This window comes from Erigeron canadensis, chromosome 9 (genome assembly GCF_010389155.1).
Source record: "Erigeron canadensis isolate Cc75 chromosome 9, C_canadensis_v1, whole genome shotgun sequence".
In the NCBI taxonomy this organism is placed as follows: Eukaryota; Viridiplantae; Streptophyta; class Magnoliopsida; order Asterales; family Asteraceae; genus Erigeron; species Erigeron canadensis.
The window spans coordinates 37,325,561-37,339,521 of record NC_057769.1 but is presented as its reverse complement, the minus strand read 5'-3'; the positions used below and the strand labels follow the sequence as shown (position 1 = coordinate 37,339,521).

The 13,961-nt window shown below is 35.6% G+C and overlaps 2 protein-coding genes across 2 annotated transcripts; both read right to left on the bottom strand.

The window, feature by feature from the left end:
- Window positions 1–14: 14 nt before the first annotated feature.
- LOC122582982 (neurochondrin) lies at window positions 15–5,503 on the bottom strand. The gene is made up of 18 exons (XM_043755414.1): window positions 5,370–5,503; window positions 5,099–5,288; window positions 4,524–4,686; window positions 4,240–4,385; window positions 3,998–4,101; window positions 3,809–3,904; window positions 3,542–3,635; window positions 2,866–2,986; window positions 2,564–2,760; window positions 2,372–2,463; window positions 2,220–2,275; window positions 2,013–2,102; window positions 1,811–1,910; window positions 1,556–1,660; window positions 1,366–1,438; window positions 1,116–1,279; window positions 719–761; window positions 15–320 (listed from the first exon to the last, which is right to left on the bottom strand). Exons 1-18 carry the CDS (start codon window positions 5,370–5,372, stop codon window positions 262–264), a joined length of 1,896 nt encoding a protein of 631 aa, XP_043611349.1. The 5' UTR covers window positions 5,373–5,503; the 3' UTR covers window positions 15–261.
- A 1,952-nt stretch (window positions 5,504–7,455) lies between these two features.
- On the bottom strand, window positions 7,456–13,744 carry LOC122583008 (trafficking protein particle complex II-specific subunit 120 homolog). The gene is made up of 10 exons (XM_043755441.1): window positions 13,331–13,744; window positions 12,349–12,555; window positions 12,045–12,227; window positions 11,663–11,772; window positions 11,434–11,493; window positions 11,077–11,365; window positions 10,701–10,984; window positions 9,645–10,516; window positions 8,245–9,102; window positions 7,456–7,711 (listed from the first exon to the last, which is right to left on the bottom strand). Exons 1-10 carry the CDS (start codon window positions 13,742–13,744, stop codon window positions 7,491–7,493), a joined length of 3,498 nt encoding a protein of 1,165 aa, XP_043611376.1. The 3' UTR covers window positions 7,456–7,490.
- Between the last annotated feature and the right edge of the window lie 217 nt (window positions 13,745–13,961).

Sequence of the window (13,961 nt, the reverse complement as noted above, 5' to 3'; positions counted from 1 at the left end):
GAAAGGTTTACATATGGGTGATAAGGTTTAGCTCATTTTGGTCTTTTAGATTCGATGAGTATCATTAAAAAATTTACATCTGGTTCAGTTTTGAGAATAACAAAAAAATGTTTGATATGATCACAAGTAAATATGTCTTCTATATAATCAATAGGTGCTTACAACCAACTTCAAGTCAACTTGTTCCCGGTGGCTCATCTGTGACATGTGCAAACTTCCAAAGATAACTGGTGACATGTGCAAACTTCCAAAGAGATTTGATTACTTCCCCTCGACAGCTGCTTTGATACTAGGATAGAGATTGGCCCATCTTGAGTATCCTATGCAATAAAGATAACAAAAAAAGAGCAAACTGAGCTTCTTCTCAGTCAAAAGAAGTGGAAATAAATAAAGATGTGATTCTTCTGTTTTAGGGACTTTCAACATGTTCCCCATGTTTCAATTTATAAAGATAACAAAAAGTGCATACTTAAATTATTATCAGCCAAAAGCAAGAATATATTGTATTCTTTTTTAGTCCAAATGTCCAATCAAGAATATATTGGGAACTTTCAACATATTCAGTATGTTTCAATTTTAGCAGCTTATTTATTTTCCCTTTTGATCAGGCCTTTTTGAGTATAAATGTGTTTAAAATGCCACTAAGGTAAAAGAGGAAAGAAATGTACAATTAAATGTGCAATAAATTTCTCGTTAACAAAATATTGAATTGACTAACCTGAGACAACTATTTGAAGAAGATCTGCTTCCGACTCGCTATGCTGAATAATCAAAATTCGAAGGAGGACACGTTAGGCGTGAATATGACATGTTAATCAATAAGATGAAAAATCAAGTCAAACACCAGATAAGTTTCACTAAAGCCCCACACAAATTACAACCATCGTTTACCATTATCCTTAAAAGCCAAAATGAAAAAAACTTATCCACCATAGTAAATATCACCAAGGAGGTGTTATGACAAGGTGAAACACACAATTCCACCACAAAATTTATCCTAGATGGAAATAAATGCAAGGAGAATCCCAAAAAGGTAACTCTTGCAGCTAGCATGGAATGGAAAGGGTAACAGAAAAAAAAAATAACATAGGAAATACTTGATGCAAACAACTTACTTTACCGTGCGACGCCATACTTCGTCTCATGAGTTGGGATAAACTAATGAGATTATTATGGTTGAAGAGCGGCCTCCCTAAAAGAACTGCCTCACATGTCGAATCTAATATCAAAGCGCAAATGCTTGAAGCCATCATGGTGGTAGACCAGTCAGGAGCATCCTCTGATGAACCACAAGTTAATTAACATCAAAATTGCTTTAATTAATTAAAGCCATATGTAAAAATAAAAAAGCTACAAGACACCTACCTGCCCATGATGACAGCACGCCCAATAGCTTGATAAAACAAGTATCATCCAAATGGAGCTGAATCTGATCACTCTAGCAAAAGGTAAAAAAAAGGACATAAACATATAACACATGTAAGCACTTCAACTAGACCATTGATCATAACAATCACGCTAAAGTTGAGATGCCGTAATACGGAAAATAATGTACCTTCAAAAGAAGATTTAATATTGTATCACAGGCCAAAAAAATTGGACCATTTTCCTCGATTGAGCCAGTATCTTCCGAAAGCAACTTAATTAGGCATTCTACAACCTTCAAATTGACAAAATAATATATGGAAGAAATCAGTAAGCATCGTATGTTACATTTCTTTATATAAATAATGGAGCATCTTAATTAGCAAGTATATATAGTTCCCATTTTCCTCTAACAAAGTGACTTGTCATCTAAATAATGACTTACTGCTTTATACACTCCAGAAGAGACGATAAGCCGGCATCCATCAATCTCCATTGTTATTTGGCATAACATTGGAACCAAGAAGCAAACAGAAGAAAAGGGGCTGCCATTTGCAAGGACCATTATAAGATTTAACCTCCAACTATGAATTAATTGGATATAGAATCATATTAATCAACGAAATGAAAAGTAGAGACAAACAAACCTCGGTTCATCTTCACCTTGAATCATAACCATGTACCCAAGAAGTTCCATAACCTTTTCACTGCAAGCAGCTGGAGTCTCAGCAAGGTAGCTGCAGAAGAAAGGTTATAAATGAGAGGGGAAAAAAAGGAAAAAGGAAGGTATATTACAAAGTGATATAGTTATATAGAAAAATGAAATGATATCAAAAACTGTACATGAAGATTACCTTCCGACAATCCTCACTGAAGCAAGAAAATCATTCCCTATATTTTTTCCATGATCCTGCAAAAAACAACAATAGTCAACCCATGAATTCTATGAAAATGTAAAACCTCGAACACATGAAAGTAGTACCAATTAGTATGCTATTAATAATACCTTGGCATCTCGAAGATACTCTAAGATGAGACCAACTGTCTCGTTAAGCCCAGTGATGAGCTTCGTGAACATTGTGTCACTAATAATATTACCTGTGGAAGATAACGGAGAGCAAAGACAAAATTAATATCAGCTTCTTTAGATAAAAGGTTAGTTGTTAAAACAACTGAGTAAAGTGGACCAATCACATACCTCCGTCTTCAGCAACACTTGAAATTAATTTGATTGTCTTCTCTACTAAAGAATATGAAATGCCGAGATTTCTTTGCTTTACAATAATGGTTTCCACATCCAATAAGTCTTTGGACTTCTCGTACTTCAAATAGGCAAGATCATTGAGAAGAACTGCAATTTCCACTCTAGATGATTCCAGAACAAGCAATGTACACCTGAAAATGATGAAGCTAAGGTAAGGAGAAGTGGAGAACTGGAAAAGTACTACCTGATCTGACAAGAGACAAATGATTTTTGATAACTTAACATGGGCAGCATACCTGTCAGCTGGAATAGAAACTTGTGTTTCGGGCAAATTCGTTTTCCCGATAAGCCACTGTTCACCAGCAATACACATAACAGACTCGGCCAATATAAGTGCCTCCAGCCTTTGATGTGGTGCTGGATTGGATATCAAATTCAATCAGATTGGTGATCAGATGTAAGTATATAACATTGTAAAAAGGAACAATTTTATTACATTAACACAAAAAAACGTGTGAAATGGACACAATTTTTCTACAGACTTATGGCATGTGTTAAATTGTCTAAGTTGTTCATCCTTAGCATATAAAATGAAGTTCAAATCACATATAATAACACTATGAAACATAAACACAATCATAAGCAATTTTTCGCTTGAATTTGTTCAAAAGATGTTTGCAGTGATAAATGTGCAAAAGTTATAACTTGTCTACACTTGAAATGCTAGACATATTTTCATGTATCTGCGTATTGTGCGGAGATTTTCTCCTACATTTTTGTCTTTCTCTTTTCTTATGAACGTGAAGATCGTTAAATGTCTAAGTGCGAACACTAAGACGACTAATTGATTTCCTGACAGAAAAGTGCCTGCAAATCACATTTTTGTAGTAGTGACTCGAAATAAAAGAAATACATATTTAATTTGTGGGTGCGCAACAGGTCACAATCAAACACACAGTACCTTCAACTTACCAACACGATTTTGCAGAACTGCCACAACACCTACACGCGCATAGGTTGTCCAATTCATATCGCTCATTGTATGGAGAGCTTCATGCAAAGGTGCCTGCCAGTACCAAGCAAGCAATTACTTTACAATCAGAACCAAGAGCATCAGAGTGCCTCTTTACATTACATCTCCGCAAGCAATGATCTAACCAATAAGGCAATAACAAGGTGATATGAAATAGGGCTCAAATAATGTAATCATGGCACATCTCAATAATGAAGGATACATACAGCATATGTAGAAGATAGGATCGATGATAAAAGGTGTAGTGCCTCAAATTTTAGTGCATTGTGAGACAACGCAAACTGCTTTGCTAGTTCCGTCACCTGCAACAAGGAGCAATGGTCAATGGATAATGAATAACAATATAATTTTCCAAAAGTGAAAAACACTATGACGTCCCCATGTTTTGTGCTTACCACTGATGACAATTCTGAACAATACTCCTTGGTAATCCGGTCCAAAGAAAATTGACTTATATTCAACTGAAGGAGCTTCATAGTTAGCTCCATAATATGTGAGCCTACACGGGTTTTAGAATTATAAGTCCATATTCACATCGATTAAAAACCGAACACTTTTGTCAAAATTGAAATGAAAACAGATTCTAACTTGAAAAATATCTTGAACATGGAAAGAAACAATACTTTCTAAATCATACCATCTAGTAAATTACACATCTGTGAAGCTAGAACTGTCATGCCTCCAGACTCGTAGAAGATTCGAGTCCCCTCCTTGTGGGCTGTCGACACCAAGTATAAAAATTCAAAGCATTCTTCGACCAGGGTTGGTCCTAATCTGTAGTGCCTAACGATAGCATTAAGTGAAACGTATAATTAGGAAAAACATCATATAACTGCTGAATTATTTGCAAGATACTAAATACATTTGTATAATGTGAACATGATTGAAGATAATAAAACAAAGACATTCTTCACTGCTTACTCTCTAGAAAGAACTTCAAGTATGATTGGAATCTTCTTGAGCATATCATCAGAAGAAGCAATACTAGGAACCCGACAGAATGCGGATAAAATTGTAACAGATAGCTGTAAGTAAGCATCTTGGTTATCTTTAATATTCTCAGTTGAGCTTCCTTTACCCATCCCTGCATAAATACACGCAAAAAAGCATACTGAATACAACATTCGTATTTTCGCCTTCATCTTAACAAAAAACAAAAAATGGGTATGCTTACCAAAACCCAATATCCAAACATTATGATTGATAATCAACCAAACACTCCCAAAAATTAAACTTATTTATTGGGACTGACCAACTAGCCTTGTTGGGTTTTGGGTATGCCTTTTAAAACCATTCACTTTTAACTAACAATAATCAAACCCATTCCCTCATTCCAAACCCACCAACCAAACACCACTAAATCTTTATATTAAAAAATAATAATAAATTTACAAACTTTAATCAAAATCTTCAATAATCAATCAAACCCCAATGAATTAATACAAAACCCACAAACCAAACACCCCCAAGAATCATAAAAAGACAAAATTTAGTACCGGTACGAAGAAGGCGGTCCAAGAAAGTGGGACCGACAGCATTATAAACCCTGAAAATAGATTCGACATCATCGTTTTTGCAGAACTTGGTAGCAAGAAGAAGACCCGCGAGCCGCTGTTCGTCTCGGTCTCCTTTCAAAAGCTTTAAACAGTCATCAAGTGATGGTCCAGATGTTTCTGCTTGCTGTTCCTGCAATATATATAAACATATAAATAAACAATTAATTAATAAAGAATATTGATTTATGGGTGTTTGAAATTTGAGACTGACCATGGATTGATTGTAGCAAAACAAAAAGGGGGGTTGTGGAGAAAGAAAGAAAGAAAGACAGAAACTTCGAGAGGGAACAACAAAAAAGGTTTAACACGTTCGGGGGTTTAAGCGTTTACAAGATTTTTTAAGAGTTCGTGGGTTCGGTTGAAAATTATTATTTAGCCTCGCTTATATATAAGGACACATGAAAACGTATAGAAACAATAAATTATATGAATTATTCCTTAAATTGTGTTCTTATAATGTAGACAATTAATCCACTGGTTACTAGTCTAGTGATAAAAGAAGCCTTCAATGAGTGTTTGAATTTGGGGCGACATACGTTTATATTTGAAGGGGTAAAGTTTTTCTCTAATATGTTTTTAGACAGACTATTAGAAAGTTTTCTCTTCTTAGGGATTTGAGGAGTTTCCACTCTAATGTGGACCCGGTTAAGACAACACAGTATACACCTCCTTCCAAAAACAAATTAACGTAGACAATTAGATCAACGGGTTTGGATTATCCCCGGTTTTATCCAAGGTGACGAGTTCGACTTTTTATAGTGACCTGTCATGAGATTTTTCCTTTGATACATTTGTAATGACTCATAGTCTATAAATCGTAATCTAGAGTACGTGCAAGAATTCACTATTGTATGGTAGAATTTCCTCAATGTCAAACATAGGGTATATTTATAAATACCAACAATATCAAGACATTTTATAGTAACAATCACCAATGATATTAAAAAAGTTAGCTCTCAAAAAAAAAAAAAATGATAGATGAAACAAATTTGAAAAAAAAGCCCACACCACTATATTCAAAGTCTAACGTTCTCCCATACCTTTAGAAACTTGCATTTGTTGCAAATCCAAAGGTATGAGAGATGTTGGACTAGAGGGAAGATAACCTCACAGATAATCTTAAGAACATTCTTTTTATTCGAGTGTACTCATCTCGTTTAGGTTTTGATAGAAAAAGGCAATATTGTAAACATTAGAAGGGCTAATAGTTGTTAATAAATATATTTTACTTATGTATAAACGTTATGTACTATTATAACTTCTCAATCTTCATCTTCGAACTAATTTTGATTTTTTTTTAAATATATTGATCAATTATTTTATAGATCACGGTTCCACTGCTATAGTTTTATTTTTTATTCTCAATTATATTGACAAATGTTTATTAATTAGTTATGCCAAACACATATATCTAAAGATATGTCTAATGGATTTAATGTTTGACACATGTATCATGTGTTTTCTCTTTCTTAATTTTTACCACTCATCATTATTTAATTTTATTTTTAGGCATACCAATTAGCTTTATTAATCATTATCCTAAATCTTGGTTAAATCTAGGGAAGATTGTTATGTGCAAAATGCTTAGTAAGTTTTGAGTTTATTCAAGTTTTCAAAATGAGAGAGGTTTTTTTTTGCGCCTGACATCCCGATCATATTTTTAATAATCCGACCAGACTATTAATGACAGAGGGTCCGCTTTTACTCTACCAGATTTGTCATTACAGACATGGGGGCCCACACTATTTTGAAGCGATATGGTCGAAATACCAAAAACTTTGGTTGGGATACACCATCCGTTTTTTTTATAATGAATCTTTTTGAGATCGAAATTGGATATATAAATCCATAGTACCTTTTGAGGTTCAATTTAACAAATATGTCATAACCAAATAGTACCTAATTATAACCATCTTAATTGATTGGTTAATGAGATTTGCTCATCGTACGAGGATTCAATGTTTTATAAGTACAACATTGTAATAACATGCACACTCACACACATGCACACATATTCAACTTATATAAATACTCGTATATATATTTACCTTATAGAATGGTGCAATTTATTTACCTGGGTCAAATGTAACAATAACTTCAATATGAATAAAGGTGATATACAAAAGTCAATCTGACTAAAAAGGATATATAGACTAAAATAGTAAAATAAGTTGGAACTTGGACCAACAATTGCGATGCTTTAAAAAAGGCTAATGCAATACTAAGTATTTTAAGAACGAAACAAAAAACAGAGCGCCATGGTAGGCGAAGGACATGGTTTCATGGCGATGTACTCATATACATGACTCGGTGAATTGGTGATAGATAGACCTTAGACAATACCATGTACACGAACATGATAAGGAGGCCCTCGGCAGACGATTGGCTCACCAGGTGAAGTACAACGTGCACGAGCTCTGAGAATGTCATTTGGGTCATCTATTACCGCCGCAGCTAACAATGTGTATTCACCCGGAACCATGAAATAAAGAGAGAATGAATGTTTCACTTCCTCAAGTGGAGGAATTTCCACCATCACACCAATCAATGTGCCTGTCATAGAGAGCAAAACCAAATTCATAATCGTGCGGTAATCAACTATCAGTCTTATTAGGTTAGACTAGTTACTATCGGAATATATGAGACTCACAAAAGAAATAATGGGACGAACCCTAAACAAACAACATATGCAAATTGCATAAAAAGGGAATGTACAATAATTCGATTTTTAATTGGGTAGTGAGAAAAGTTGCTACTCATTATTTAGCCCAATCTTGTGTGTTAACCCGCTTTAATTTGCATATCAGCAATCATTATGGGGGAAGAGGTCAACAGCGCCAAATTTACCAACACATCAGCTTCAACATTTTTGTTTTGAGAGGGTAATCGTTCGGATTACTTTAGATCAAAACTTTTGAAAGGATGGCTACATTAAATCAAAAAAATTTAAACTACATTACATTTTTATGGTTGGAAACAACCTTTGCCATCCGAAATGGTAATCCACCTATACGGCTATACCATGTTACGTATTTATGCAATTTGCCCATTTTGAAATTTAGATAGTGCTTGAAGGTGCGCCTTACCGGCCCATAGTACTGTAGGATTTTTCCCGTCAATGCAGTTTTCACCTGCAACATCCCGACATGTAATGCTAAGACTCATGTTAATAGAATCCTTTGTGTTATTTCGAACCAAAACTTCCATGGGAGTCATGTCATTAGCCAATATAGAACCTTTAATTGTTGGAGAATCAACTTTTGTTATGAATTCTTTATCAACTTCTCGTGAACGACTTTTAGCAAGTCTGAAACCAAAAGTTAAAGGATCCGGTAGCAAGACGTCCATTATAGATGTTTGAAGTGCTGCTTGTGTGGCATCCTTGATATGCAATTCTCCAGAGCTGTTTCGCCCCGAATGCCACCTCACCTTGATCTTGGCAATCAAGTCTTTAATAGAAGCACTAACTTCTGCTTTTGTTCTAACACCTCCATTTAATTGTGAATTGTTATTAATTAAAACGGAACCATCAAGTATAGGTAATTTAAAGTGCTCCAATGGTATGAGTACTCTTGAAGTATAATCTCGGTCTATCCTTGTTTTAGGGTAAGTGAATTCAGATGGCTTCTTGTTATTTGTATTCTCCAGCTGGACAGAAACACTGACCTCAAACACGACATCAGTAGGATTATGTAACTCGAATTCAAGAAACTTTAGGCCCCAACTTCCCCTGTTAGGATCAATTTTCATCAACCTACCAATATGGGTATCCAATACATTTTCAGAGTTTTCTCCAACAAGGGCGGGAATTTCCATTGACAGCAAGCGAGCTTTCATAAAAGATAGCCCTTGCAATACACAGATGTTTAAGGGAGTGACTAGGCAGCGACCCGGGGGCACTATACCACCATCTTCTGGTAGCTCTCCACTGTTTTCAGTAGGCCCTGATAGAAAAGAGAAAGGAAGTGGGGTTGGGTAGGATGTGAAAAAATCTGAGCTAGAGTAGCAACACGGATCATCTAATGTCAAATTTGTGGGTGTCAAGGTAACACTTGGATGTGGTCACTTGGACTCATTTACTTATAAACGGCCTCATCAGGTTTCTGTATTATCTCAAGCTAGATCATACAGATCAAAAGTCGCCTAGAGTGTAATTTTAATGCCTGACATCACCTAATCATTTTCATATTTGGTTTTTTATTGAACTTAGTAATGTTTGTGACCATTTATGACAAACTAATTAGTCAAGACAACCGAACGGTTGTCGTCTCAAGTACTGTTTGGGACGAAGTGCGGCAATAATGTAAGAATATTTGCCTTTCCAAACAATTACACATAAAAATCATCACTTTTTTGGACAAATACTGCATTGTTTCAACCCAACTTGTTCCAAAAAAAAAAAATTACTCATTGACCCGTTACCCAAACTGCCCTCCAGTCTTCCCACCCCAAGTAAAGCATTTAAAAGAATGGGAAAAATAATAACCTGCATAATATATAGATAAGACAGGGCTGCTTCCATCTTTAACTTGACTAATTGCACTTATAGATATGCTCCTACTCGCGGTATCAGGATCCAACCCAACTTGCCATGCTTTCAAGGTGACAGGGATAATAATTTGAGCACCAGGCTTTAATGGCAGAGCTGATTCCAAAGTTTCATAACCAACTGATACAACAGAATCTTGATTTTTCCCTGACAATGAGATATGTGCCTGCTCAACTGGAGCTGTGCCAGCATTAGACAAACTAATCCAAAGATCACGAATCTCACCTTCATATAATATTATAGCATTATCACCACCAACAATGTGTGAAACTAATAATGGCAGTCGAGGTATTACCATAATATTTGGAACAATAACATTCTTCATCTTTAGCGACCCACGACAATTGAAAGGGTCACAAATAACTAGCCCTTGTGCCGCTCCAAGGAGTAAATGGTTAACATCTTTAAAAGAATGTTCAGTAAGAACACCAAAACAATGGACGATGCATCCAGGTATACTCACTGGGCCTTCTTTAGTAGGAACACCGGATAAACTAAGTACTTTGGAAGAATTAGATGGAAGTGTTAGACTAACAGGAAATGCATCAAAATTTCCAGAATGGACCGAGAGAAAAATACTGTTGATTGTTAAGTCAAAACCGCAGGGGTTTGCTAATTCCACCAATACCTGGACTGGTTCACCAATAACCCAAATGAGATCTTGCTTAGTGGGGAAGATCAAATCCTTTTTTCTAAATGGTGTGTAAATAAAAGGTCCTGATGGAGCTGATCCCGCCCACCAATCTTCTCGTTTTGGATTTCGTTTTATGATTTCCGTTTGTAATGAATGGAGTGGAAATGAATGCAACCTGGCAATCAAGACTAACATTTAATATTTTTTGCTTTATGTAAAAGATGTTGATATACAGGGCTAAGTGCATAATCAAGGTAAAATCTTCCAAATTTGTTCCATTTTGGGTGATTGGTAGACTGAGCATGACAACACCACCTACCCAAAATAGATTATGATGTAATTGGTGTATGTTCAAGTACCTTATGAAAGGTAAAGCGGGATCCGGGCAATGAGTACCAGAAGGAAGGCGTCCAGCTGAATTGTTAAGGGCACTTGCAAGTCCGTTTTGGCCTGGAGGTGTAATCAAAGGATAATAAGATCTTATTAGACGAGCAGCTGCACTCCATGCAGCAAGAGGATCTCCTGCCCGAATAGCAGACAAAAGTATCTCTTTTAGTACAACCATTTGTAACGTGCTCCATTGAGACTCAAATAGAGATACAACTAACTCATTATGCATCTTCACACCATCAGTACTAGTTTCCTTGTATAATATAGATAAAAGTGAGCCAACTAAATACTAAACGTTCAAGAAGTATCACAAGCAAATTGAAACAAAATGGTGTTATAACTCACATTCAAAACATTGTGTTTAGGAATGGAAGATCTACTTTGAACACGGTAAACTTTTGTCGTGAGTGCCAATACTTGCAAGGCGCTAGAAGCAGACAGATTACTTTGCTGTTGATGATATAACTGAGCCACCTGTCTGGAGAAAAAGGCGGCTTTTCTTTGATAACCAAGATTTCCATATAATCGAGCTATCTCAACATATAGCGTCAGTTTATCATTTATATCAATCAAAGATTTTCCTCCATCTGAGGCATTAGTCAACAACTCAACTACTTCATTAACCAGTTCCGGTCTGCACAACACAAGAAACATCGAATGAAGTTTCATATGGCATATCAAGATATAAACATAGCACAGTACCTGCAGATGAATCTTGCCAATTTCAAAGTAGCTTCAATTTCAAAACTGACAGGCGAGACCCTGCAAACAATAAGTGCTATATTCCATGGTAAGTATGCTGTTGTAAGTACACTTATTGTGCTTAACGATGCATTTATTTATATTCAAACATCAGGACAGTTTGTTTCAAATGCTGTAAATATCTTTTGTATTTAAATAATATAATGTAACAATAGTATATACAAAGTACCCTTGAGGATTTTCTTGTATAACCGATTTCCGATAATGCATGATGACACCATTGTATCGATACTTGACCTCATTCTGTAAGCCTGGATCCTTTTTCCCAGCTTTACTCATCTTTTAGACAATGTGATCATAACAGAACATGTATTAGTGTCAATGATAAGCCAAGATCTTAGACTAGCACATTTTACAAGTGAATAATATAAAAAGCAGAAACGTTTTCGCCTAAATTCAACTTTGGTATTGCTTAACACAATATACATGGATCTTAAAGGCTTTGCTTATACAGCTTAGTTGTGACCGAAAAAATCATGGACGTATTGGCTTCAAATAACAACAAATCTGATTTACAATGTTATGTATCTTTATGTGTTGAGTGTGTTTACCAGAAAAGCACAAACACCACCTTCCAACGCGCCAGCATACCAGAAATAATCACCAGTCATTCTAGTAAGTTCTAAAGCAGTAGAATAATGGGAAGTGGCATCAAGGGGTGATCCAGCAAGTAGACAATAATCGCCTATGGCTTTCTGAGCTCGGGCATTTTTTCTTTTTTTGGCTTTGATTGCCTGAAAAAATTGCTGATAAAAAAAAAAAAAAGTTTGTGTAAGTTACTGTTCTAAAGAAACTTCTCGAGTAAAAAGAAAACGTTCTAAAAAACGATAGTGACTAGGACACCTAAAACAAAACCTCCTCTGAACTAAGACTGGCTTGTGAATCTAAAGGTGTCTTTAGAAGGGTTCGACCCGATTCTGCTTCAACGACCCACTTCTCAAATTCCATTAGAAGTGAAGCAGCAATATCTTGCATCATTGTCTGCAAGTGAAATTCCTGAGCACGCTGATTCGAAGGAGGAAATAAAACCAGTTTATTCCCTTTATTACGTTCACCTTCTAACTGCAATAGGAGAAAACTAAAATAGTTGAGCTGATGACTAATGCCTCTTACACACACACGATTTGAAAACTGATCTAATGTCTCTCATCATTTCTCATCCATAAACTATCAAATAAAAGCATGTAATACACACGAACACACACGGTAATCAACATAGTAAAACTAACAGCTATAGGAGAATTTCCACATACATTGCAAACAAAAATCAATTGTTGACCACAATGAAATGAAATTTAGTCAGATTGTCGTTATATGAAATAAACCATGTTGTTAATCTTTTGATGTAATAAACGTTTATCATATATCAATATATCATTTATAAATGTTGACACCCGCGTCCACATTTTTACAAGCTAATGTGCTATCGAATTTTACCTACACATATCGGTTAAAAAAAAAAGAAAAAGTTGTTTCCTTATGGTCATTTCATATACAATTTTGTGCAATTCACTACATTTTAGTACAATAAACTTCATGTTGGCTTGTGTTTTCAATACTATATTTTTGTCACTACCCTTCTGATGCAACAACCATTTGTTCTGTTATCGATATAGTAATCGACCTAAACCTGTATGTAAAAATGCTGATAGGCACGTCAACGTTTACCTACTAACATGCAATAGAATGTCACTTGGATAAATTGGTCAATGTAAACAAACCGTGTAGGTAAAAATGTATGAGAAAAAGGTTTAGCTCATGCATCGACAAATTGGTGAAGACCATTACATTTGGTTGTTGTTCATTAGTACAATGTAATTGTATATACGTACAACACCTGAGAATCGGCTGGAGAAAAGGCAAAACAACGAGAAACGAGAGAAGAAGGGAATTCTTTACAAGCCAAACCAAATTGAACAGCAACACTATCAAGATCGGGTGAAGAAGGACAATGACATATTCCAATCACACCATGAATTTTCCTGTAAGCATGGAAATCCTCCCACGGACACGGTGGTGATCCACCGATAACGTATTTAAAACGAAGGGTGCCACCGGTATCCCAAGGTAGTTGTGAAAATGGTGATTTATGGCTTTCTGTATAGAATGAACTAATGGATGAAAGTTCTATAATGTGGTGACGTCCAAGCATTGAAATGTAGGTTCGGAAATGGGTCGGGTCGATCGTTCCGATCGGGATCACAGCGATGCGGATCATAGAACATGTTTCTATACTCACATCTGGTTCCATTGATTTGATGTTGGTGAAGGAGATGGTGTTGAAGAAGAATGGTTAAAAGAGAAAGACAAAAGCTATATTTTGACGTCAAAGGATAATAATCTAAAAGTATGCATGTATGCATAATACAGACACATGAATTTCACATATTCTCTTTCATGATCTTTATTATTGGATTTGTCATGTGTTACTCCCTCCTTATTAGGCATACTTGGCCCATATTTTACGC